Consider the following 25,321-nt stretch of genomic DNA (forward strand, 5'->3'; position numbering starts at 1 on the left):
CATTTTGAAACATGATGGAAGCTATCTGGAATATCAATTTCAATACAAAACATGACATCAAATTAATAATACAAACCTCAACAAAAAAAAGAAAAGGAGAAAATCCTCCGGTATTTACTGTTTACAAAATTGAGCTGTGGTTCAGTTACAATGGAGTGGCATGCGTAGTTTCGTTTAAGAAGAGGCAACCAAATACGTCATTGTAGAATTCTCGACCTTTTATAATTCCATCTCCAAAAACATTTTCGACGTCGTACTTGCAAGCTCTGGTGCAATCAGGGCAGTAAGTCACCTAAACAAAGGGGATGAAAATTGCACGATTGGTAAAACAGCATAGACATTTGGCTCGAAAACATCGAAGGAAATAGAAAGCACGAAAAGCCATAAATGATCATTTGAATGATGATGAAAATCATCTCAAATAATGAAAGCAGAAACCAGATGGTATTAGTTCAAACCTCCAATAGCTTTGGTTGAAATGAGGAATCAAGCATCACATCTAGACCATACATGGCTCTAGAGAATGGACTATGCATCTCAGGGTGAACCATTGCAGCCGACTCGAAAACTGACCGGATCATGCTTCTCACTCTTGAATGGATATCCAACCACTTGACTGTAATATTCCCATTAGGACAGAGAGCTTTAGCTTAATTGAAAGAGAACCATTAATTGAACGTGAAGGATAGAATGTCGATGTCGATAAATTCAAAGCTTGCTTACCATTGTGCTCTTGCTCAAATTCCTTGACAAAGTCTGCTATGTTTTTATGATTTAATTTTCCACGGTAGTTCTGCAAGTAAAGCATTTGAGTCTATAAAAATGATCTAAAAATAAAACAGCATAATTGATTTCTCTGGGGCACCCAAAACTATAGTAAGCTAGACCGACTGCTCGATAAAGCTACATTTTAATGACAAATGATGGAGATTAGAACATACCATAACTGTAAAGTGAGTCTCGTACTCGAAAAGACTCTGCTTTTCTAAAGAATATGGATTATTTGCCAATCGAACCTGGAGAAGGGGAAGGAATTGAGTAAGGACTTCAACATGGTTATGCAAGAAAGATGAACAGAGGCATTCAAGAAATTTACAACCACAAGAATTCACATTACCCAAAAAGAATCTGCGAGGAAGATTTCCAAAGGCTTCATACTTCGTACGAGTACAATATAACGCAGATCAAACTTCTTCCCATTAAACAGAGCAGGATGCTCAATATACTTTTGACATATCTTAGGACCAGTTTCCATGAGACGGATAATAGCAGATAGGTTGTCGGTGACTGTAGTATCTATCGTCCGTGCCATATTCCAAGGTTTCAGTATCCATAAATTATTTAAACCATCTCTTTTACGCACAAGATAATCACCAATAAGTTGGGATAAATGTGTCTCGAGATTGTATGTAGGCTGCAACCATTCGGGACATCCATGTGCCTGTAAGAAAAGTGAGATTTCTTTGATTTAGCATCATTTGTGCAGGAAGAAATAAGAAGTATTGCCAACACTAGAGAAGGAAGAAATAAGTGACCTTTTAAAACTAAGTGTATATATATATATATATTATGAGTTAGTTTCCATAGTTTACCTTCTCCACAGTCTCTGCCAAATGATGTTTCATGACAAGACAAGCTTCGAAGGGAAATTGGTTTACATATTGCTGATCTGTTATCCCAGTAGCCTTCTTCGTATCCTCATCAATCTGCATACTTGTCCATATAATATCTGCCTCTTTTGGATCGCTAGCTGGAATGAAATAAATTGCACAATTTTTTTTAAAACTATCTAAGAGAAAGATCAAGATCAAAGTATTAAATGAACTACAATTCTTGGAACAAAACTGAATTTAATTTCTGACCTATAACTTGTCATGGAAAGGGAAAAAAAAAATCAATAACCACATACGCCTGATGAGATTGATTTTTTGGAAGTACTTTGGCTCAATCTACATTAGAGCAAAATACTAACGTGAGTATCCCACGTCGGTTAGGGAGGAGAACGAGAGTGTAGAAACCTACCCCTAGCAGACGAGTTTTAAAAACCTTGAGGAGAAGTCTAAAGCCCAAAGAGGACAATATCTACTAACAGTGGACTTGAGTTGTTACAACTAATGCATTCTGACATAATAAAAATAGTTCTAGTACGTACTAATTATAAATTCAGGGCGGTTTAAATATTCTTCAACTTGAGGATTGTCAGTGTAAACACGTAAAGTGCCTCCTTTGATCTGATGCCGTCCTTCCGTGTTTGATGTGGTTTGAGGTATGGGCAAAGCCAACGCTTTTGACTGCAGATTCCTGATGTATTTCTCATACTCCTGAAATAATTTCTCTACATTAGATTCGAACTTAGCAATGTCCCCTCGCAGCTATGGAAATGAATAAGATAAGGGATTTATCAGTAGGGAAGTACATGAACAAAATAGTTTTGTGGAGTATGAAACCAAGCTGTAAGTCTAGCAGACCGTTGTTTGTCCTCCCCAATGCCAAAGAGATAATCACGAGTGCATTCGTCACCTTTCTGAACATCGAGGATAGGCCATAATATGGTGAAGCTGGAAACAAAAATTAAATTATCATTTTTTCATAAAGGCGCAATAATACATAGAGCATGCTTAGAAAATGAAGGGAAAAAATAGGGAGTAAAGTAACCTTATGGCTGACGCTAGCTTTCCATCTGGCATGAAGAGGAAAGGAGCCACTCTGAAATTTGGCTCATCACTATGCCGCAAAGCTGAACCTAGCTCATCCATCACGTACCTGCAAAGAGCTCCAGATAAAAAGATTAAAACATGCCCGTGCTGGAAAAGGTGGAAAAGCAACTTGAATCTAGTTGATAAACAACATACCAAACAGAGGTTTCATCAATCTTTTCCTCATCTGCTAGTCTGTATGTCATCAAATATTGCCACATTGCATTTATAACTCGATCACGGAGAGGCTCTTCAGGAGTCCACTCAGGGAGGCGCGGCAGAAGCATTGAATCAATGACATGCTTTCCAGAATTCAATATTTTTTTTACGTCAATGCTATTCAGAGTATGCAGATTGGGGAGAGATTCAATAATGTCTACAGCCTTCTCTCCAAGAGGACCGGGAATATCCACCTGCAGAACCAAATATGAACGGTACAGATACTAACAGCTATTTACAAACAAACTCTTAGAGCAGGATACCATAGAAGATAGACTAATTTTGACAAATACCTCCAGAGAACTTAAGCAAGGAAATCCCTTCAGGATTTCCAACAAGTCACCAACTGAATTCTGTTCCAAGGGATTTCCCCGAAGATTCAAGTACGAGAGAGATGGCAACTCAACAGGAGAAAAGGCCTGAGAAGGATAACTGAGAGGATCATCAAACCATGTGAAACTAACTAGTGGTCATAACTGGTACATTCAAATGCCACAACCATCAGTCCAACGTTCAAGATAAATAGCACACATTCAAATGCCAAACCAGTGCTTAAGAGTTTACATTTCCTTCAAGATAATAACACACTAACAAGTATAGCTGCAGAATTCTCACCTTGTTGTTTAAATTGTGAATACATCTATGTGAAAGGTCTAGACTAGTAACGTCCTGCAATGAGTGATCAGCTGGGTAGATGCTTCCAGGATTATCCTTTTCATATATATCTCCACAAAAGCCCAATGCCCACTCAGAAAAGTTATGAGTAAATCGTGAGTTGTAGATTTCCAAATTTGGAGATCCATCAAGAACTTTCTGCTGCAGGATCTCATCACTGTAAAGGAAGCGTTCAGAACACTTCTGAAATGCATTCAATAATTTAAGCATGAAGACACGAGTATTTTGCTCCACTGGACTATCATACATACCAGTTTTCTACAGCAGGATTATTGTTCAACCAAAGTGCTCTAAGATGTTTAAATTTAGCAACTTCCTGAGCGACCACATCTACATTACTAAGCTTGTTTCCAGTCAAGCTAAGTGCCAGTAAATCCTAAATCAGAAGAAACAAAATGCACTTTTAAGACTAGTATATGAAAATATCCATAGCTACGAAATCAGAAACTAGAAAGTTACATTAAGAGAGATTTCTATTTCCAATATTACTGAAAATTTGTTGAAATATTCAGTATGCTATATCAAAATACATTCTCCTGAAAAGTGATAACATCAAAATTTTGATTACAAATTCTACTTTTTCTATAATATTCACAGGAAAACAATACGCATTGTAATTATAATCAACGCAATGCAACCAGTTCAACATTGAGTTTATATCAGTTTTCGATGATAACATTTTACGTCAAATTTTTTTCTCAACTGACAGAAATACCGGAAACTTAGTTGGCAAATCGAGGGACAAGAGTGTATCATCATCAATTTGAAGATCCTCAAGCTCCAACCATCTCACAGAGCCATTTCCTTCTTCTTTTGCACCATGTATTTCACTCTCCAATAGTTCCCAAACACTCTGTTGATCTACTTCTTCCTCTTTCACGTCCTCATCCAAATTCATGTCAACATCTACACACATCAAGGACGCCATTCTCTCGGCCAATCCCGGCACTTCCAGCAACTGTCCGCACGCAACCATTCCCCAAGTTAACAAGAGTAACTCACTTCAGTAACCTTAGAAATGAAGTAACAAATTCAGTATAAGAATATAACCTGATTGTAAGCGTCGGAGAGACGGAAAGTCCAGGCATGGTCGACGAGGAACACGTGCGATTCCTTGGCCATGAAGTCTGAGGAGAGGACGAGCCGTCTACAGCGCCCATCCTCGAACGGTTCGACTTGAAAGTGAGCGCCACCGTCAAAGGTCTCCGAAGTCAGTTTCTGAAACAGTTGACGGTGTAAAGATTGAGGAAGTCCAGAGGCAGCGAGGAGCAAACCATGGACTTCAACGAAATCCTCATAAGCTTCGATTCTATTTCCGGCGGCCATTTCTGGACGTGATATTCGCTGTCCTTTGCCGTTCAGTGGCGGCTTTGTGCAACTCAAAAGCGCAGAACTGAGCTCGGGCAACACGAGGAAGACAGTCAATCGCGGTGGGCTTTAAGAATCCATCATATGATGTGAGCCCAAGCCCATAGTTTTCGGCCTTTACGGCCCATTATATCTGAGCCCTAAACTCATTTGCGAATGTAAAATGTAATTTACCGCGGTTTAAAAACATTCCTCTCCTCTAATATCTCTCTCCTAATATCTCCCCATTTTTAAAATTATAAATTTAATTATTAAACCTTCCAAAAAATAATTAATTAAATTAAATTTAGAGTTTTATTTAGATTTTAATGTTCGTGGTGGACTTTGACGGTTACAAATGGTATTAGAGCTTTATACCGAGCTGTGTGCCATCTGTCACAATCACATTCTTGATGACAGCGGACTTGCGATTGTGCTTACGTCGCCTACGGTCAAGTGACGTATGCTAGAGCCTCTAGCCTCAGCTTAAGAAGAAGGTTTTAGAGAACGAGGGAAGAGAGATATTTTCGAAAGGGAGATTTTGAAAGAGACTTTATATAAGCAAGCAAGAGACTAACAATAACGGCTCACAGTATATAACCTTGGGTTGGGTAGGGAGAAGTTGACAACTAATCATATCCTAAATCGTACATTCTGAGACATTTAATGTCCGACAAGCCTAGGCATGATTTCTCTGAAACGTCATATTTTCTCAAAATACAAAAGTAAAACACTAGAACATGTAAAGACATAAAGAGTTTGGCTTGGCATGGGCATGCGGCGATGGGCAACATGACTTGGACGAGGTCACCGTGACACCAGAGCGAGGACGTTAGACCTCTAAATGGGGTGGATTATGAGATCCCACATTGGTTGGAGAGGAGAATAAAACATTCATTACAAAGAAATCGAAAGCTCTCCCTAACTGAAGTATTATATGTCGTGAGATAAACATTCCTTATCAAGACTTAGAAACCTATCCGAGCATTTAAAAACGAGAGGAAGCTCAAAGAGATCTCTCCCAGATGGTGAAATAACCATTCCTAAAACCTCAGAAAGCCCAAAGAGACCTCTCCCAGATTGTGAAATAACTATTGCTAAAACCTCGGGAAGCCCAAAGAGACCCCTCCCGGATTGTGAGATAAGCATTCCCAAAATCTCTTCTTGACATAACCATTTTAAAAACGAGGAAAATTACGGGAACGAAGACTTAGGTCAGCCGGGTTAGTATAGCCTTCAACTTATGACAATTTGTAGGGCTTTTGTTCTTTTTTGGTCCATCCTTACCTTAATGAACATACCCATATCACATGTAATCATAGATTAGGGTTTTATATTTTATTTGGGTAACTTTAAAGAAACCCAAAAACCCTCCAATTATATTTCAACCAATTCTTTTGACATTTATTAAACATTACTATAAAAGCCTAACCTTACTTGAAATGACTTCAAGACACCGCAATTTTCCATTCATATCATCAAACCCAAAAGCATTCCAATTGATAACAACAAAACCCTAACCATACTAACTTCATTTTTATGCCATATTTGGATGTCCTCGCTCTCATTCCGTATCGTTCTACTTTCAAAATATACGAGAAAAAGTTACATTGAAATAGGGTTTTCATTACTCGTGTTACGGGTTAGTATTCTTGACTCTAGCTATAAGCTATAGTAGTAGTTCCAGCTTGCATCAACTACAGGCTGCCCTAACGACCGACACTCTATCTCGAGACATACTCCTTACAAAGAACCAGGTTACCAAAAGTTCCGATATGTATAAATGAAGTTTTTGGGTCATCCTTTAGGTTTCAAAAGGGCATGCTCGATTCGATTCCTACTCGTTTCAATGAATTCATGACGGCCAGATTTAGATTGAGATAGTATAAAGGTAATCTTCCATCTTTAAATTTAAATTTTATTTTTATTTGTTTATGTTTCTATAAATTAAAATTTGGGAGTTTGAAATTGGAATAGAAATAAATGGCTTATCCTTTACCCTCAACGCCAATTTTTTCACCTTCTTCTTCCACGTTCATCTCTCAAGAGGAATTCAATTTATTCCACAAAATCGACAGACAACTGTACACCATACTCACCATCAACATTGGCAGAGACCCCATTGAAGCTCTGCAAATAATGGCGTTTTGGCTATGGCTCGAACGAGCCGGTTTTCACAACACCGTTTACCGAATGCTCAAATTGCCACTCAATTTTATCAACGACCTTGCCAAGGAAGCCGTCGCCGCTCTCGCCTGCATTGCCTCCGACCACCCACCGCCGTCCTCGGATGACCACAGCAATAATATTCCTCTCACACAAAATTTCATGACCAAGGAAATTTCTCTCCAGATTCTCTATGCCAACCGGACGGCGGCCGTTGAAGCGGTGGCTAAAATTCAGAACGAGGTCTGTTTTAGAGCTATGACAGATATTATGATCACAGCCATTAATCAACGACAACTCACAGCGGTGGCGGCCGTCGGTACCCCGTTGCCGCCTCAGCCGCCTTCTTTTCATATAGCCATTGATAGTAGAGATTGGGTGTGTTTTATTTATATTTTTATGATTAAAAAAGTTCAGAAATATTTTTATTAACTTCAGTTTTCTCATTTATTAAGGTACCGCCAGATGAAAGATCAATTTTTGTAACGTTTTCCAAGGGGTATCCGGTGAATGAGAGGGAGGTCCGAGAATTTTTCACCGTGAACTATGGCGATTGCATAGAAATGTTTCAAATGCAAGAAGTAGAGCCGAACCAACAAGCACTGTTTGCTCGTATAGTGTTTTGGTCAGCCGCTACTATAGACCACGTTCTTCAAGGACAGCCCAAAATGAAGCATACTATCAATGGAAAGCATATATGGGCTCGGAAGTTTATTCCAAAACCGCCCCTAGCCCCGTCTTTGCCTCTGCTCCGACGTAGGTCAATTTGAGTTGTATTTTCAAAGATGGAAAGTGATAGAATATTATTTGATTATTATTGTTTTTTAGATAAGTATGCATATAAATTAAATTTGAATAAAAAATTATTGGTCGAATAATGGAGGCAGATTCTGTAAAATAAAATAAAATATTTTATTTTTATTTCATTAAAAATATTTTTTGAATGATATTTTATCTTAAATTTTGAAAACAAAATATATGATTTTATATTTTTTTAAATTATTAAAGATATATCAAAATAATATAATTATTTGAATTATGAAATTTATTTTAAGATATATTCTTTTAACAGATCAAACTAAATGGCATTTTTTTTATTAAAAAAAACTAATTATGACTGTCTTATTTGTAGATAAACAAAAAAAAAATAATAATAAGATCTGTCGATATCTCATCTCAATATTATAAAACCAATAATAAAAATATATGTTTTAAAATAAAATATTAACTCTTTATATACGACACGACACGACACGATACGACGTTATTCATTTCGACAGCGAAATGAGCCACTTCGAATAGATTTATTGTTCCGGCCCAGAATACAATTAATCCGATATGGGCTACATGAGTCTCCAGTAATTTATCGAATAAATTAATAAGTCGGATATTCTCGATCCACTAAACGAAACCGATGGTTTCTTGGTCATGACCAACTAGCTAAAGTTCTATTAAAGAGTGTTTACGCGGGGGAGAAAGAACCTCCTCAGAAAATACTTTTGTTGAAGCTAAAAAATTAAAATAATTATAAGTTTATCGTTAAATTTTGAATTTTGTAGTTCTTAAATTACAAAAAAGTCTTTAGAATTTCTCTTCCATTATAGGATCCGAATTAGCACCAAATTCGCGCGTCATTTTGGTCGAGCTTTTGCGCCTCTCACTCCATCTATGCCTACGACCTTAATTTCTCTGGATTTGAAGGGGTTTTGGAGGCCGGATTTTGCTAAAATTTAGATGTGGAGAGAGCTGGAGAGTTTCAGGTTTCGTTGATTTACGTTTAATTTGCAGTGCCAATTGATTCGCTATGGATTCCGTATCAAGTCGCGAGGATTCTTGGGAAGATCTTTGCAGTCTCGGCATTGTAAGTCGCCTTCAAATTATGATATATGTTCCACAGTTCAGATGATTTCAAGATATGCATTATCTGCTATTTATAACTTTGGTGGATATAAATGCTGCCAAGTTTTTCTTAGATATTTCTTGCTTCTGTGGGCTGCATGTTTAGGGCTTTGCTGTGATTTATTTGATGACATTGTAGCTTTATAAGGTCTATAGAATGTGTCAATTATATCAATCTGTGGTTTGAATAGATTTTTGCTGAACATTGGTGATGCTTAGACACCTAGAATGAACTAAGGAAGTTGATATTTCCTTTGTAACTGTGATGCTAAAGAAAAATGAAAAGTTCACTGGCGCTGGCTGATACTAAGTTAAATTTGTAGGCTTCAATTATTCCTTGCGTGCCTGCAGATTTTGTAGTTTTTTTAGCATCTGGTGTGAGTGTAACATCTTGGTTGGTTGTACGTGTTTGAAAGTGATGTTGTTGCTAACTAGTACAGGTACACCGTGCACGACTTTCAACTATTGGTTTGTTTTGGAGTCTGAGTGAGGATTTTGAGCGTTAGAATATAGAGTTTATGTGAGATCTCAAATCGGTTGAGGAGGAGAACGAAACATTCTTTATAAGGGTGTGGAAATCTCTCCTTAGTAGATGCGATTTAAGAACTTTGAGGGAAACATGAAAAGGAAAACCAAAAAATGACAATATCTACTAGTGATGTGCTTGGGCTCTTGTAAATGGTATCAGAGCCAGATACCGGGTGATGTGCCAGCGTGGATTGGGTGTCCCACATCGATTGGAGAAGAGAACAACGGGGACGCTAGGTCCAGAAAGGGGGTGGATTGTGAGATCCCACCTCGGTAGAGGAGGAGAACGAAACATTCTTTATAACAGTATGAAAACTTCTCCTTAGTAGATGCGATTTAAGAACTTTGGGGGGAAGCATGAAAAGGAAAACCCAAAAAGGACAATATCTACTAGTGATGTGCTTGAGCTCTTGTAAATGGTATCAGAGTCAGATACAGGGTGATGTACCAACGTGGATTGGGGGTCCTACATCGATTGGAGAAGAGAACAACGGGGATGCTAGGTCCAGAAGGGGGGTAGATTGTGAGATCCCAACCACAAGAGGAGAACGAAGTATTTTTTATAGGAGTGTGGAAACCTCTCCCTAGCATATGTGTTTCAAAAATCTGAAGGGAAAGTTCGAAAGGGAAAGCTCAAATAGGACAATATGTGCTCGCAGTAGTCTTGGACTGTTACAGTTTAGCTGTTGTATCTCTCGAAGGTTGTATTAGTATATATATGTGGTTAAGTTTCCTCGATGTTATTGCAAGCATTTATGGTTCATGTGCCATTCTTAAAAGAATAGGTTGTAGTATATGAAACAGGGTAATACACTCCTGATTTTCACAAGCTCAGTTTATGTCAATTTATATACTCTTTAGATTGAAAGGATTTGCATTAAATATTTGGTTCAGTTTTATAATGCTCCATGTAATGAACACAAAGCCAAGCTTATGCTGAAGCCATTACATCCGAACGAGCATTGGAAATTATCTTCGAGCCAATTCGACAAGGCACACATCTTCAGGTACAAAGCTTCTAACTCAGCCAACCAAATCAATGTCTTTTAGCAACAAAGCCAGAGGCCCTCGTATATCATAGCTTAAAGGATATTATATATGATCAACTACACTCCATTGTGTTACCCAAAAGGAAGAAAGTGCTGGCAGCCTTATAGCTAGAGCCGCCAATGTATGTAACATTCGGATCTCTACGTGAGTTCACCTTTTCATATAAGGTTGATAAGGACATTTCACGAATCCTTCTCACTTGAAGTATGCATCAATTCTTTCATTCCATGTTCTCGGAGCTTGCTTCAGTCTATAAAAAGTCTTTTTCAATTTGTAAGTGATTCGAAAATAGAGGCGTCTCAATCTTTAGATTCTGAGCTGGATAGTGGCCGATAAATCACGGATTAGAGAGTCAATTTTAAAGAGATTCTTGTGATGATATCAAATTTTATCTTCTGTTTCTCAAAATACAAGTACATGTCTGTATTTGACGTAATTTTTAGATGCACGCCACTAGTTGGAAATGGAGGCTAGCTAACAACATGTCTGGTTGAATTCGACAGGGTTGTAGGCACCGGTGAATTGTTGTTTAACTTGAACTCATGAAGGCTGGACGGATACACAGTGATGAATCGACCCACCGCTATTAGGTATTGTCTGCTTTGGCTTGTTTTGTATCGTCGTTAGTTTCACGGTTCCAAAACGAGTTTGTTAGGGAGCGATTTCCACGCCCTTATAAAGAATGTTTCATTTCCTTCTTCAAACCGATGTAAGATCTACCAGTTACGATGTGAGATCTATCGCTTAACTCTCAGATCACCCATTTTTGAACTTGAGAAGATGACAAGCATAGCAGCTGTATAATTCAAAGCTTCTAAAGGATGAAAATGGCAGAGCAAAGTTTTCATCCAAAATTGCTTTAGATCTTGGAGGAAGTAGAAGCCTGCAAATACTCATGTTTTTGTAGTTTATTTGAACATGCAACTTAAATAATTGTTCATGTAAATCACATTTATTTAGGTTAAGTAATTCATAAACAAATAAAAAAATAAAAACAATACTGTAAAAATTAATATAATTTTTTTGGTCCTTCCTGAGATCTATTTGATATTTTAAATTTCTTGAACTAAATACAAAAAAAATTAATTTTATAATTTAATTAAAAAAAATCAATAAAAAGTAATAGGAAAGTTGTGGATTAGACTTACACATAATAATTTAATTTAATTATTATCATTTTATTATTATTATTATTATTATTATTATTATTATTATTATTATGGGCTGCTATCTAAAACTGCCACAAAGCAAATGGGTTCATTGTACTTCTATATTCGATCTTACAATAATTGAGCCTTTTGCTTTTTTTTTCTTTTTCTTTCTTTCTCTTTTAAGGGTCTTTTCGTCAATTCATTATCGTTCTCACTTCTAACTTATGTTTAATTTTAATTTAGTACTCATAATTTTATAAGTTCCCATTTAGTCCATAAATATTTTAAAATACGTATATGGTTACTTATTATTTTCCCTCCGTTTTCTATTTAAATTTGTAGTTTTATTATTATTTATAGCCTTTACATCCCTGTTCTGTAGGCTGTAAAATGAAACGGAAGGACGACTATTTGGTGGAAGTCGCGTCGGTACTTCACCGTTGAGAAATGAAAGAAAACATCTATTTTCAAGTTTGTAGCTCGATTCTTCAAACCGAAATACCCGACAAAAGTTAGCTTTTAATTTAAGGAGGTTAACACGGGCTTAGAAATATTTCTATTAATTACATGAAATAGAATTGAATTAGAAAAATAAGTAAAACATATTTAAATGTAAAGGCCAAATAAAGAAAAATAGGAAGGCTAAAGTTGGCATTAAAGTATCATATATTTGTCGGAAGATTTTTAGACTTATCCGAAGACAAAATTTGACCTCTAATTATAATTTATTTGCAGTAAGGTTTTTAGGGCAGTGGCTGGAGCTCCAACTGTTAAGGCAGTTTTTCTTTTTTTTTTTTTAAAAAAAAATTATTATTATTATTATTATTATTATTATTACTATTAAAGACAGAAAACTGGGGTCCACTAAATTATTTAGATTTTTGGATAAAATACGTAGAAAACGCCGCGGATTATCCGATCAAATGCCGTCAAATACTGACACGTGGCGTTCTTGTTAAGACGTGGCGAGATCTGAGTGGAGCAACCTAAGTTATAAGTACAAGGGAAGCGTAAAGAAAAAAATTAAATTAAAAACAAACATCGGTGAAATAAAAAAACAGAAAAAGAGGAGAAGACCGATTCTTCTGCTGCAAACGCCAAGTTCCGGCGCGGCGTTAGGGCGACACGGGAATCTTCGTGTATTCTTTCTGGTTTTCTCTTCTCTGTTAATCGATGTTTTAGGATTCTCTATATCTTCAATTTGTTGTTCGGACGTTATTTTTGGCTGAAGAACAAGGGGGATTGTTATTATTGCCCGTTCCGGTTCCGGTTCCGGCTCCGTTTTTTGTCTGTCCTGTTTGGAGGTTGAATTTGTGAGCTGAAAGCTCCTGTTTCAATGTCGGCAATCTCGATTTGCAGGCCGGAGTTTTTGGGATCCGTCCGATATGGATACCGGAACCTTAAATTTCATAAAAATGTCGCCTCGTGGTCTATGTAAGTTCGATTCTATTCTTCTTCTTCCGTTCGATTCTGGTACCAATTTTTTTCAACTTTATAATTTGATTTTCATCGCTGCCGTTCATTTGATTGGATAAGGTTTCTATTTATCTGTTCTGCTCGATGATTATTACAAAATCGTGTCAGTTGATTTCCGACTGGAACGGGCCGGTGATGAGTTGGTATATTGTTTTGATGGAGATTTCAATTTTTTTGAATTTGAATCAGGAAGATGGATTCTAAATCGCCTCAAACGGTGAAGGAAGATATTTCTATTCAGATTTCAACGCCACTGTTGCTACCGAAGTCGAAACCATCGACGCCAAACGAATTACGGTTCAATCGGCCGCCGCCAGGTGATCAAGATTTAGTTCACAAAAAAAGATTGGAATTCGGTCAATTTGTAGCCAGGGAGGCCGTGCTTGATGAAGAATTGTGGGTAAGTGATTTGAATCATTTGATTTTGTGCTTGATGAAGAAATTTTCAACCTCAGAACCTTAAAATCGTTCTGAAAATTTTGGACCATAAATAAGTTGTGGCGTCTGTGTGCTTGATTTTGTGGTAGACAGCGGCATGGCTTCGGGCTGAAAGTCATTGGGAGAATCGAAAAAATGAACGGTAAATGAACTTTGTTTTATTTTATTGAAAGAAACTTTGTCGCTTGTGCACACCTTATCTTCTTCTAAAACACAAGAACAAGCCAAAACCTGAAAAGGATAGTTTAAATATTCAATGATATCCTGTTAAGCATCTGAGAATTTATACAGAAATTGGACTTGATATCAAAAGGGGTAGCAAAAAGAAAACCAAGCTGCTATTGATAATACCAAAAATGTTCAGATTTCATTGCTCATAAGTTGTCAATAGTACAACGGAAATTGTAGATATGGTTTATTCAAGAAAGTGAAAAGAGTTGGATGCAACTGATTTGTAGCTCTGCTTTAAACACAGATATGTTGATAGCTTCAAAAGGAAATTTGCAGAACAGGTAGGATGGGTTAGATTTGTTTGATCTTCTTGAGTGGTTGAAGATGAATTGGTTCATACCCTTAATTTCTATATGTATCCAATGAATGTTGCAGGAGTTCAATGCCATTAAAAGAAGATGTAGTGGGCTTGGACAGTCATGCACATGCATTGTCACGGTGAGAAACTTTTGGCCATAATAAGTTGTAGCCGTGAAATTTTACCATGGCAACCATTCATTAAGCTCTGGTGGAATTGGCTTTGTTTTCTAATATGGACTTTCTCAGGTAAGCAAGGAACAGAAGCATATAAAACGCACGGTGATTAAAAGCGTCGTAGCCACTCTTGATATGAGCTTGCGGCATTTGATGCATGGCGAGACTTTTCCAGGGGTTGAACTCGAATTTATGTCGTTATTATCTACTTGCTCTTATCTCCCTTTCTTCCCTTTGGCTAACCATGGGAAGGAATGATCCTTATATACAGGAAAGAGAGAAGAGCCATGTATGCAGCATCAACAAAGAGATACCAAATAAATATGCATATGTTTCAAACTTATGCGTATCGAAAGCAGCACGTCGTCAGGGCGTTGCTAGCAATATGTTGAAGTTTGCAGTTGAAACAGCCAGATCCAGTGGTATAATCCAAAGAGAGATTAAATTCAATCAAACTATATGAAAATGCAATGCTTGCTAATATGGTTTCTGATAATATTTTTGGTGACAGGTATCGAACAGGTATACGTGCATGTACATAGAAACAACACACCTGCCCGACTATTGTACGAAAAGATAGGCTTTGAGGTAATCATCTACTTACGCATATAAAACTCCTTCATTCTTTATTGCGTTCCGCTTCACTTCGTGGAGTTTATACACGTTCCAATTTTCAGGTGGTCGAAATAGCAAGCTCACAATTGTTGGAAGAACAAACTTACCTTCTATGTATTAACACACGGAAGCTTGACAATGCATATTGGTGTTGATATTCATTCATAAGGTACTTGTACTGACATTGGAACTCACAAAAAGTGGTGAGTGCAATGAAATTTGGGGTGTTAAAGTAATACTCTACCATTCATGTAGCGTACATATTCTTTGCAATGTTTCTGCCAAAAAAAGTCCCTTGCACTCATAGTTCAGTTCATACACGAGTACAAAAAGGTTTCTTCTTAATTTTAAAAAAAGCTTGCACAAGTGAAAGGTTGGAGACTGACAAACACACCTGAAAACATCCAAAGAGTTGGGTGCACTTTAGAGCCTCAATAGTCAGTTTTCGACACCAAGATAGGTCGAGACTAAGCAAATTCTTAGAACAGGTAAGCAAAATTGCTGTGCAGTGGCTAACCTCCACAAACCCATATGTAACAGCCCAAGCTTACCGCTAGCAGATATTGTTCTCTTTGGGTTTTCCCTCAAGATTTTTAAAACGCCTTTGCTAGGGCGAGATTTACACACTCTTATAAAGAATGTTTCGTTCCTTCTCCAACCAATGTGGGATCTCACACTATAATTGTCCCAATCATTAAGGAAAACCGGCATCTTCCATCAACTCAACTTTAAAATCATTAATTACTAGCCTAACTTGGTCCAGAATGACCAGAAAAGCGAAGACAACCATGATGGAATTATGGACTAACATTTCCAAATTCATTTATGAAACACAACAGAAAATATATAGCTATATCCCATGAACTTTTCTAGGCTACTGTTCTATAATAGTCTTTATATCTATTGATTCAAGGAAAAAGAGAGATGGGAAATGGGGAAAGGGAGTTAAATACATACCCTCTTGACATTGTTCAATGAAAGTCCAAATTCTGTTTAGAAATCAGCCAAAATTGCAGATTTTAGTACCTCTAATCTGCCAAGTGTGAAAGCGTAGTGAAAAAGTTCTGAACAAATGATTATATAAACTGCTAGAATATCTAAAGCTCGTTTCTGATTTGGCTTGTATGGATTTATTGGTCAATTTCCTGCATCCAAAACAAAAAAAGAATCATACACATTGGTTAAAATGAGTTCCTTCAAACTTTGTCCCCCGTCGGTCCGATGTTCTTGGATGAACTCGTCACGAACATCTCCAATTCCTGTTACTAACACCACTTCCAAACTTTAAAGCTTCTTCCTTACAGAAATCATTAGAATTGGATGAATCTGTAGGTAATCGTAAAGATACAATTCCCTTCTGAGGAGGGAGCACTGGTTGATATTAAAGAATGCAATGCAGGAGAAGAAGACACAAGTGCAGCGACACCAACGTCAGAAAGATGATAAGCACGGGACAACAAGATGGCCGAGAAGTTGAGCATTTTCGGAGAATCATAGCCGACTAAGCTTCTGCCTGCAAGCATCTGGGACAAGTTCCAGTGAAGAAATTGCCCTCAGCAGACCCGTATGCACAAATCTCTCAACGAGGGAGGCAAAAGCTATGCCAGTTAGGGAGCCATTCAAACTGGTGCAGACCATTCGCTCAATCACTAGCGATCTTCATTGCAGTAGAGAAGGGCCCAGGCCAGTCTTTAGCTCTCAGCGCCAGTTCTTAGGACCATCATCGACCAGATGTGCAGTGCCTGAAGCCTCGGCTTGTATGGAGCAATAGAACTTCTGTAACCAATGTGTCCTTTCACCATTTTGTTCAACAGCATCTCCTTTGCAATGTAGCCATTAGCGTCCATATCCCTTCCATCTTTGTAACTTTGGTTTACCTTCAATAACTATTCCCTTCGGTCTTTCCACGAACGAACCGATAATTTAAATAACTAAAGTTCGGCTATGGACAACTTCAAAATTGCTAATGTGGGTACTGAGGATTATAGAGTCCGAAAGCACGACGAATTCCTTTTAAGATAGATTTTAAGATGACGACGACTACGATTGAGATGTTTTGGAATAGGTCTTAGTGAAAAGGACCACAAATTCAAGTGATGGACCTGAATTTCGATTCGGATTCGGATTCGGAGTTTTATCGAATAATTAAGTTTCGTGTAAGCCCAAGGGATGGATTCAAGCTTCATGAGGTATTGACTCTATCTCTCCCTCCCTGTGGGATCATCTTGAAAGGGGAGAGGGTAATATCATTGAAGGGTTTGAAACGTAGTCCCAAACAGGGCCGAGACAAACATGAACGTTGAACCATAAAGTTCTTGTTTTTCTTTATTCTAAATTAGGATTTAAAAAAAAAAAAAAACATAAATGGATGATTATTACAACCTTAAAGCTACCAAACACATGATACAGACAACACCATACATGATAAGACGACAGGGAAAAAACTACAAGGCACAGCCAAAGACACACCAACAACTAACAATAACGACTCTCTAATAAAAATCAATCTCTTTAGGAGACTTTTCTCTATCTGAGTTCATCTAACCACTTCCACCTAGAACGCCCTTAAGCTTTTTGATCGTAGCAGGATCCAAGAATGTCGTCTTCGCGACAATATCAGTCGGCAATTCGTTACCGAACAAGGCGAAGTCGAGAATTTGCAGCCCTGGGTTGGCACTACTAAAGCTAACAAATCCAAGAGCACCGCCCTTGCCGGAGTTTATTTGGAAATGTAGTAGCCCTTGAGGGAATACCATAATGTCACCTTTGTTCAATGTCTTGAAGTAGACGGTATTCGCCGACGAAACAAACCCGGCGCAGATTGTGCCTTCAACGACGAGCAGAACTTCGGAGGCAGCAGGGTGGGTGTGGAACGGTATCACACCGCCAACCGCAAGGTCAAGGCGAGCCAATGAGATTCCGAGGCCATTCACGCCGGGAAATTGAGCAGTGAAGGCTGGAGTCACAGCCGCCTTGATGAGATTTGACGTGTTACCTATGATTACAATAGTATATCATAATCCATCAACTTAAATTCGAACTACGTGATATTAGAGAAAACAATAATTCGACAATACCAGCAACACCGAGGCCAGAGTAAACAAAGTCCTTTTCAGTAACAAGCGACACCTTCTTGCAAGGGAAGCCAGCGGGCGTGTCGGGGGATTTGAGGTCGGCGACACAGAAGTCCTGGACGAGAGCGTGGGAAAAGGAGGCGAGGACGGAGAAGACGAAGAAAAGAGGAAGCACCATCTTGTTAGCCATGGATAACAAAGTAGGGGAATGAGAGGCCATTTATATAGAAGTAGGGGGAGGGAGGTGTGCAAGAGGATAACAATGGCAATGGGCTAATGAGACATGATCCATTCCCATGCGCCATTTTGTGGCATAATTGAAAGGGTGTGGTTTAAGTTTTGGACAAAAATTTGTGAGCTGTGAAGCATGTGATTCGGGTCTGAGTTTACATTGAAAAGACGACAAAAAGTTAGCTTTTTGTATGGTGTCAAAACCAAATAACGAAAAAAAAAAAAAAATATCTCGAACAAAAAATATCTCTGTTTAACTCAAAAATTCCGTTCAACTTTGAGTATTTTTATTTGATTCTCGAGTTTTTGAGGCACATTTAAGTTCCAAATTTTTTAACTTAGTTTCTATTTGGTTCCCGAGATTTTAGATTTTGATCATTGAAATTTAAATTTTGATTTTATTTGGTTACGTAAATTGACCTAATGAAATGATGACTTGATAGTTAATATATGCTAACTCGACTTTGATAATATGTATTTTTTATTTTTTATATACACGTGAATCAATTAAAATCAAATCCAAACCGTGAAGGACAAACATGTAATTTTTAAAATTTAAGGACCTAATAGAAACTAAATTCAAATCCGAGAGACCAAAAGTGTTAGTTAGACTAAATATAAACTATGTTTAAGTAGAAAATAAAAGATTTCTATGTTAAAGGCAAAAACAAATGGTTACCAAATACGAGCTAAGTTTTTGGTGGGTGTGTGATTCAGTGAAACCCTGCAACTTGTGATAACCTCGTTATAAGCCTGATTTAATCTAAACCCTAAAATCATTCGTATATTTAGCTACACGAGCGTTTTCATGATCTCATTCTCACTTATAGGCTTTCAAAAAGAGCGAGCGTAAATTTTTGGTCGAAGAACCACTAATTTAAAAGATATTGAAAAAGAGAGAAAAAGCCAAAGTGGGTCCATTCCATAGTCACATGAGTAAGAAAACGAGGTAGAAAATAATGGAAGGGCAAAAGAAGACATAACAATACAGCTAGCTTTGGATTTGCAAACAGCCAATTACATATCTTCTTGCCTCTTCTTTCAATTTGAAGCTATGCACAGATTTGTGTGGACGACCAAGCTTCCCTATCTTTTGGGTTACTCTCTTTTTACCCGCTTACATTTTTGTTGGATTTTCTCGTAAATAAAAAGGGTCGGTTTACGTTTCAAAATTATTCGAAACATCAAGAGTTTTAGTAGAATTCTACCCGATTCGAGTAGCTTTACTGAAATTAGTCGTTGTATCACGATGAGAAAGCTATAGCTTGCTTTCAACTCGTGTTTTATAAACTTGTCTCGACTACTAAGTGACTTTATCACAACATCTCAAAGTTATGTTCGTTTTTCTTTGAAATTTACTGTCGTATGTGTTAGGTAAGGCAGGTATATATTTTACAAGGGCACATTGGTAAAGATACACAAAATAGTTAGAAGAACGGAGAATATATGTTTTGAAAGTACTTTATAATTTTTTCGAAAACCAAAAACTAAAGTACATTTTTCATATCTAGGGGTGACTTTTTAGCTGTGTGACTAAATGTAGTCGGTAAACACTAATTATTAGCGACATTTTGTAAATTAAGTTCATTAAAATTTTCAACACGTTGTGGTTGGTGTCACGGTCATATATTTTTTTTAAGACGTATTGTCCATGGCTGCATGTTCATTACAAACTTTTTAACTTGCTTTCATGGTATATCTTTCATTACAAGGACCCGACTAATTGTCAAATCTTCTTACTCTATTATATGCTATCAATATGTTGTTACTTATTTCTTAAAATCGTTTTCAAAAAATGGGGGAAGAGCCTATGAGATAGTTTCATTTGTGCGGCCAACGAGCCAAATTTGAGTGGGTTGATTTAATCAAGAGTGATAGTAAGTGTCATATAATCGTTTTGTGAGTTTCAAAGAAGTGTGATCGTCACCGTTGATATCAAAGCTGAGTTGACACTCAAGAGTGGAATCAAGAAACATGTTGATAAGAAATCATTACAAAGAAAGTAAGATTCAAATTATTTTGTTGATCAAATATCTTAAGGAAAACTTGTTTCAGATTTAAATCACTCCAAAAGCAATATCGATCATGACAAGCTTGAATTATTCTAAACATGCAATATAAACTACTTATAATTGCAAATAAACTTAGCCCTTCACTCCAAATTATCATTGTGATATCTCACATTAGTTGGAGAGAAGAACGAAGCATTGTTTATAAGAGTGTGGAAACATTTCCCTAATAGACACATTTTAAATCCTTGAAGAGAAGTCTAGAAGAGAAAGTCCAAAGAGAACTATATCTACTCACGGTGGGCTTGTATTGTTATAAATAATATTAGAGCTAGACACAGGACAATGTGTCAACAAGGATACTAGGCCCCTAAAGGGGTGGATTGTGAGATGCTACATTGGTTGGAGAACCCTGTAGAACCTCTATTTAGTGAACGTGTTTTAAAGAGAACAATATCTCCTACATCTCTCCCTAAAATCTATATGTTTAAAAACCTTGAAGAGAAACTCAGAAAGAAAAGCCCAAAAACGACTTAAAACCATTTTATAATTTAAAAGGCTGAAGTGTTCATAATAATAATAGCATTTGTTTTAACTTTCTACATTACTAATCACGAAGATTTACCGAAAAAAGAAGAAGCTAAAATAAGCTAAAATAAGAACTAACGTAAGAAGACCTAAAGAGGACAATATCCCTTAGATATTTTCAAAGGCGAGAAAGAGACCCAAAATATGGATAGTCTGTGTAGCCAACAACAGGATCTTGTGTATAGAACGTCTTCCTAACATACTTGTTGAGTGGTGCATTGAGCTTAAATCTCATAGCCAAGTCAGGGTTCGCAATGAACAGCCTACCATACGACACCAAGTTGGCGTCTCCATTCTCGATCACTTGCATTCCCAATTCCCGAGTGAACCCGCCGCTGCAAATGAATGTTCCTTCATAAGCTCTTCTCAAACTCCTCATGAACTCAGCCTCTGCGTCTTCACTTCCAGGCCTGCCTGACTCGGTCTGGCCATAGGCCGTGTACCGGGGCTGAGTTACATGGACATAACTTAGCTTTCCACTGATTTTCTGTTGAAGTTTGTTAAGTTGATCGACGACATGTAGTCCTAGCTTGAGAGGATCGGAATCCATAGCGTCGAGGTGATCGATGGCTGGAGAAATTCTAACACCAACTCTATATGCTCCTATAGCAGAAACCACGGCATGAACTACCTTCAACAAGAATCTAGACCTGTTTGAGAGACATCCTCCGTACTGGTCGGTTCTGTCATTTATACCATCCTTCAAGAACTGGTCCAGGAGGTAACCGTGAGCTGAATGGATCTCAATCCCATCGAACCCTGTTCAAAATTTATCTCTAACATTTGTTACTCTATCATATTCACAAGAATAAGGGCAAGCTAATTGTAACGACTCTAAATTTCTATATATTAAGAGTCGCTATTAACGTCTCATAAAAGGGGTGTAACACGAGGACTTCCCAAGTAGTCACCCAACTTAATACAAATCTCGTACAAACATGCTACGAAGTTCTGATGGGATCCAATTGAGGCGTAGTAACAACTCTGAATATATAGAAATTTAGGATTGTTATACTAACAATAACCTGCTCGGATGGCGTTCAAGGCAGCCTGTCGATAATGCTCGACCACATCCTCGATTTCGTGAGTTTGCAGTGCTCGTGGGCTTGGGTATGTGCCATAGGAGCCATCTGGAAGCAGAATTCTCCATCTCTTGGAGATGGGCTTGCTTGTGGATGAAATTGGTGGCATCCCATCAGGCTGATAAACTGGTCAAAATTAGAGAAAATGAGCTTAGTGTGAGATCCACGTTGATTGTTAGAGGCGTTTTAAAAGTTTTGAGGGAAAATTCGAAAAGAAAAGTCTAAGGAAGAAAATATCGGTTAGCGGAGGGCTTGGGCCGTTACAAATGGTATCAGAGCTAGACACCAGACAATGTGCTAGCGAAGAGACTGAGTCCTAAAGGAAATGGACATGAGGCAGTATGCCAGTAACGACGCTGGCCTTAAAGGAGAGTGAATTGAGGAGTCCGATGGGAGAAAGGGAATGAATGCCAGTAACGACGCTGGCTCCAAAGGGGTGAATTGTGAGATCCCATAATCATACCTTGATGTGAAGCTCGGCCTACGTGCCAGAGTTGACAGAATATGACGCTGCCTTTGGCATGAACAGCATCCACCACTGTCTTCCATGCTTGCACCTGTTCTTCCGTGTAAATTCCAGGAACATGTGGAAACCTGCCTAAGTTCAGTTTCAACTCATTTTAACTTATTTTATAAAAAAAAAAAAAAAAAATGTTTTAAGAACAAATCTTATCTTAAATATTAAAGATGCTTAGATTTCGTTATTTAAGCTAAGTAGGAATGTTCGTCAGCTGAGTCGGGATCCAATTATTATAAACTCAACTATAAAAATATTGGGTTTGATTGGTTCAGGTTGTTTTTTATTATTTATTTTAATTATTTTTTATAATGAAGGTTAAAAAGGTTAATATATAAAATATTTATTTATTTATTTATAAATATTAAATTAAGATTATTCACCTAATTTGAAAAATTATATTTTAAAGCCTTAATATATGCACTCCACAAAATATTCACAACTTTTTAATTCAGATTAATTTACGAAAATTATTTTTATTTGCTATCAAATCATATGAGTGACGAAAAATACCAAATTATGCCATTTTTTTAGAGAATCTTTTCCGAATCTAAAAAGGAATTACGGTCATTTTTCTAATCAAAGCAATAAATATTTATTTAATCCATTAATGAAAATACCTTAAATTTTGTAATTGTTGCAATCCCAAAATTTAAAAAACTTAAAATTTCAAATTTTCATTATTATTCTTTTTTTTTTTTTAACACTTTTAAACTTTTTAAAAAATTTAAAAATACCATTAAAAAGTTGGAGGTAATCTATAAAGGGACTGTAACAACTTTTTTGAAATTTTTGTTATAAAGATAAAAAGTGTTAGTATCCCTTCAAAATTTCATTGGTATTTTTAAAATATAGTAACAATAGTAAATGTATTTTTAAATTTTCTAAGAAATAGAAGATAATTTTAAAGTATTTTTAAAATATTATTGAAAAGTTTGTATATTTTTTAAATAAAATATTAACAATTTTTATTAAAAAAAATGATAAAAGTAAAAGTATTTTTTAGAATTCGATATTTTTATTAATTTAGTTATTTTTTTATTCAAACAATAACTTTGTTTTTCAATATTATAACTAATAATATAAATATTTTTTATAAATATTTATTCAAACGAAGCATGTTGTTATACCTTCCAAATTTGTTAATAAGGCAATAATTTAAATTTGTTAATAAAACGTAGGACCCACCAATTTGGCCCCACCATTGCTTGCCGCGCTCCCATAATAATTACTCCTAAAATTACCAAATAGCCCTCAAACTGATCAAAATTCCACAACTTACCCAGCCGCCGTGGCGGAGATCGAAGTTCCTTCGCTGATTAGAAACCCGCCGTCCGTAGACCTCTGAGTGTAATATTTGGCCAGCGCCGCTCCCGGAATCCCATTCAAAGCTCTGCATCTCGTCATCGGCGCTAGAACTACTCTGAAAATCCGTCACCAGATCCACCGCCAAACACACATAAAAACAACAATCCATCAATCAATCGATCGATCGGTTCCGAATCAAACTCCGGCGAAACCTCTGTCTCCGAAATCGAGGACTGAAAACAGAGGATCGGCGGAAGTAAGAGATAAAAGAGATCGAACCTGTGAGAGAGATCGAACTTCCCCATCCTGAACGGAGAGAAGAGAGTAGCGCTTCCATTTCTCGCCGGAGTTTCAGCCATTTTCAATGAGTTGGGATCAGAATTTGCCGACAGCTACGAGATGTGGGGAGCTTTTATGGAGCTTCTGGCCTAATATACAAAGGCGTTTCCTCGTTTTAAGTGGGAGTGGAGAATTTGATCAAGGAGTTGCAGTCCAAATATTTTTGACTGGTCGGCGAAGGAGATAATAATCTGGTGCATCCGAGTCTAGGTTTGGAGCTGTATGTACGAGTATAGACCGTCGGATGAAGCTTGATTGTGTAGGTCGGTGGATCCAAGTCAAAGTTAGGGTTTGAAAATGAATTAAGGTTACAAAAATCAATTTTTACTCTTTTTTTTTTTCAATTAACATTCTCGATTATTATATAATTATATCAGATAAAATTTTGAACTTTTATAAATCAACCTTTAATTTTTAAAATTACTATTTGAAAATTATTCATTATTATATAAACCATTCAATTATAAAAAGAATCGAATCATATAAGTTAGTATACTTAAGAGTCACGTTTCAATAATACCCCTAAATTATTAGCTTTATTTCAATAATACCTTAAACTTCAAAAGTTTCAAAAATGTCTCTGCCAAAAAATACTTTTCACATTAAGTTTGGGATGAAAATGTCAAAGTTTCATTTTAATAATATTCTTAAACTTTCAAAAGTTTTAAAAATACTCAACCTATGAAAAAATGTTAAATCTCGTCATTTATGCTTTTATTAATCATCAATGTCCATATTAACTAGAAAATTTATTACCACCCAACATTATGTTAATTAATAAACTGGGGTGCGAGACATGATCGCGACTGAAGATTCAAATGTCAATACCTTGTACTATGGAATAAAATGAATTATCTAACACAATTTAAACTTATTTATATACATCAAAATTCAATAACCTAACACAAACTTTTAAATGAGGCCTACGATACCGTTTTTAAAAGGAGTTAATACAAATTTAAAAGGTTAAACTTATTTATATACATCAAAATTCAATAACCTAACACAAACTTTTAAATGAGGCCTACGTTTTTAAAAGGAGTTAATACAAATTTAAAAGGTTAGGTCATGAAAATCAATTCATACACCTAAACTTCATGTGTTCATGTGTAGTAATAAAAAAAAATGTAACTAATAATGGTATCAATTTAAACCTTTAACTATTATAAAAGTATTGATTTATACTTTCAATTCACTTCCATTTAGAT

The 25,321-nt window shown here is 36.7% G+C and overlaps 5 protein-coding genes and 1 long non-coding RNA gene across 10 annotated transcripts; 3 read left to right on the top strand and 3 right to left on the bottom strand.

Annotated features, from left to right (window-relative positions):
* Positions 1-22: 22 nt before the first annotated feature.
* Positions 23-4,990, bottom strand: LOC111466337 (tubulin--tyrosine ligase-like protein 12). Its single transcript, XM_023110940.1, has 15 exons — positions 4,641-4,990; positions 4,306-4,548; positions 3,842-3,966; positions 3,531-3,747; positions 3,209-3,334; positions 2,853-3,109; positions 2,656-2,763; positions 2,417-2,558; positions 2,153-2,321; positions 1,593-1,750; positions 1,118-1,441; positions 942-1,016; positions 724-793; positions 459-616; positions 23-292 (listed from the first exon to the last, which is right to left on the bottom strand). Exons 1-15 carry the CDS (start codon positions 4,914-4,916, stop codon positions 146-148), a joined length of 2,595 nt encoding a protein of 864 aa, XP_022966708.1. The 5' UTR covers positions 4,917-4,990; the 3' UTR covers positions 23-145.
* Positions 4,991-6,920: 1,930 nt separating this feature from the next.
* LOC111496922 lies at positions 6,921-7,873 on the top strand. Its single transcript, XM_023147496.1, has 2 exons — positions 6,921-7,481; positions 7,559-7,873. Exons 1-2 carry the CDS (start codon positions 6,921-6,923, stop codon positions 7,871-7,873), a joined length of 876 nt encoding a protein of 291 aa, XP_023003264.1.
* Positions 7,874-8,753: 880 nt separating this feature from the next.
* Positions 8,754-11,311, top strand: LOC111467872. Of its 2 annotated transcripts, none has more exons than XR_002714627.1 (3): positions 8,754-8,964; positions 10,425-10,537; positions 11,024-11,311. It is a non-coding gene; the product is annotated as an uncharacterized LOC111467872 (long non-coding RNA). The 2 variants fall into 2 exon arrangements; XR_002714626.1 differs by having other exon boundaries at positions 11,084-11,311.
* A 1,427-nt stretch (positions 11,312-12,738) lies between these two features.
* LOC111467291 lies at positions 12,739-16,879 on the top strand. 4 transcript variants are annotated; one of them, XM_023112171.1, is made up of 10 exons: positions 12,739-13,165; positions 13,397-13,607; positions 13,735-13,787; positions 14,121-14,157; positions 14,252-14,314; positions 14,423-14,527; positions 14,622-14,772; positions 14,862-14,938; positions 15,028-15,134; positions 16,256-16,879. In XM_023112171.1, the coding sequence occupies exons 1-9, from the start codon at positions 13,068-13,070 to the stop codon at positions 15,118-15,120; spliced, it is 888 nt and encodes a 295-aa protein (XP_022967939.1). In that variant the 5' UTR covers positions 12,739-13,067; the 3' UTR covers positions 15,121-15,134; positions 16,256-16,879. The 4 variants fall into 4 exon arrangements, with proteins under 4 accessions (XP_022967939.1, XP_022967940.1, XP_022967933.1 ...); XM_023112172.1 differs by having other exon boundaries at positions 16,298-16,879; XM_023112165.1 differs by having other exon boundaries at positions 16,365-16,879.
* Positions 16,880-17,266: 387 nt separating this feature from the next.
* Positions 17,267-18,252, bottom strand: LOC111467509 (auxin-binding protein ABP19a-like). Its single transcript, XM_023112437.1, has 2 exons — positions 18,043-18,252; positions 17,267-17,960 (listed from the first exon to the last, which is right to left on the bottom strand). The coding sequence occupies exons 1-2, from the start codon at positions 18,227-18,229 to the stop codon at positions 17,506-17,508; spliced, it is 642 nt and encodes a 213-aa protein (XP_022968205.1). The 5' UTR covers positions 18,230-18,252; the 3' UTR covers positions 17,267-17,505.
* Positions 18,253-20,844: 2,592 nt separating this feature from the next.
* Positions 20,845-24,251, bottom strand: LOC111467042 (12-oxophytodienoate reductase 3-like). Its single transcript, XM_023111826.1, has 5 exons — positions 24,054-24,251; positions 23,749-23,889; positions 22,413-22,543; positions 21,893-22,075; positions 20,845-21,626 (listed from the first exon to the last, which is right to left on the bottom strand). Exons 1-5 carry the CDS (start codon positions 24,131-24,133, stop codon positions 20,986-20,988), a joined length of 1,176 nt encoding a protein of 391 aa, XP_022967594.1. The 5' UTR covers positions 24,134-24,251; the 3' UTR covers positions 20,845-20,985.
* Between the last annotated feature and the right edge of the window lie 1,070 nt (positions 24,252-25,321).

Source organism: Cucurbita maxima, unplaced genomic scaffold (genome assembly GCF_002738345.1).
Source record: "Cucurbita maxima cultivar Rimu unplaced genomic scaffold, Cmax_1.0 Cma_Scf00002, whole genome shotgun sequence".
Taxonomy (NCBI): Eukaryota; Viridiplantae; Streptophyta; class Magnoliopsida; order Cucurbitales; family Cucurbitaceae; genus Cucurbita; species Cucurbita maxima.

What these genes read in the sequence shown, in the direction of transcription:
- LOC111466337 (XM_023110940.1), bottom strand. Translation starts at nt 4,916, where the DNA reads ATGGCCGCCGGAAATAGAATCGAAGCTTATGAGGATTTCGTTGAAGTC. An exon ending in ATTGATGAAACCTCTGTTTG is followed by an intron (nt 2,764 to 2,852) that starts GTATGTTGTTTA and finishes AGCTCTTTGCAG; the next exon opens with GTACGTGATGGATGAGCTAG. An exon ending in CCGCCCTGAATTTATAATTA is followed by an intron (nt 1,751 to 2,152) that starts GTACGTACTAGA and finishes ATTTCATTCCAG; the next exon opens with CTAGCGATCCAAAAGAGGCA.
- LOC111467042 (XM_023111826.1), bottom strand. Translation starts at nt 24,133, where the DNA reads ATGGCTGAAACTCCGGCGAGAAATGGAAGCGCTACTCTCTTCTCTCCG. An exon ending in ATCTCCGCCACGGCGGCTGG is followed by an intron (nt 22,544 to 23,748) that starts GTAAGTTGTGGA and finishes GAACTTAGGCAG; the next exon opens with GTTTCCACATGTTCCTGGAA. An exon ending in AGGCCGAGCTTCACATCAAG is followed by an intron (nt 22,076 to 22,412) that starts GTATGATTATGG and finishes AATTTTGACCAG; the next exon opens with TTTATCAGCCTGATGGGATG.
- LOC111467291 (XM_023112156.1), top strand. Translation starts at nt 13,068, where the DNA reads ATGTCGGCAATCTCGATTTGCAGGCCGGAGTTTTTGGGATCCGTCCGA. An exon ending in ATGGCGAGACTTTTCCAGGG is followed by an intron (nt 14,528 to 14,621) that starts GTTGAACTCGAA and finishes CCTTATATACAG; the next exon opens with GAAAGAGAGAAGAGCCATGT. An exon ending in TGAAACAGCCAGATCCAGTG is followed by an intron (nt 14,773 to 14,861) that starts GTATAATCCAAA and finishes TTTTGGTGACAG; the next exon opens with GTATCGAACAGGTATACGTG.
- LOC111467509 (XM_023112437.1), bottom strand. Translation starts at nt 18,229, where the DNA reads ATGGCTAACAAGATGGTGCTTCCTCTTTTCTTCGTCTTCTCCGTCCTC. An exon ending in CTCTGGCCTCGGTGTTGCTG is followed by an intron (nt 17,961 to 18,042) that starts GTATTGTCGAAT and finishes TTGTAATCATAG; the next exon opens with GTAACACGTCAAATCTCATC.
- LOC111496922 (XM_023147496.1), top strand. Translation starts at nt 6,921, where the DNA reads ATGGCTTATCCTTTACCCTCAACGCCAATTTTTTCACCTTCTTCTTCC. An exon ending in CCATTGATAGTAGAGATTGG is followed by an intron (nt 7,482 to 7,558) that starts GTGTGTTTTATT and finishes TCATTTATTAAG; the next exon opens with GTACCGCCAGATGAAAGATC.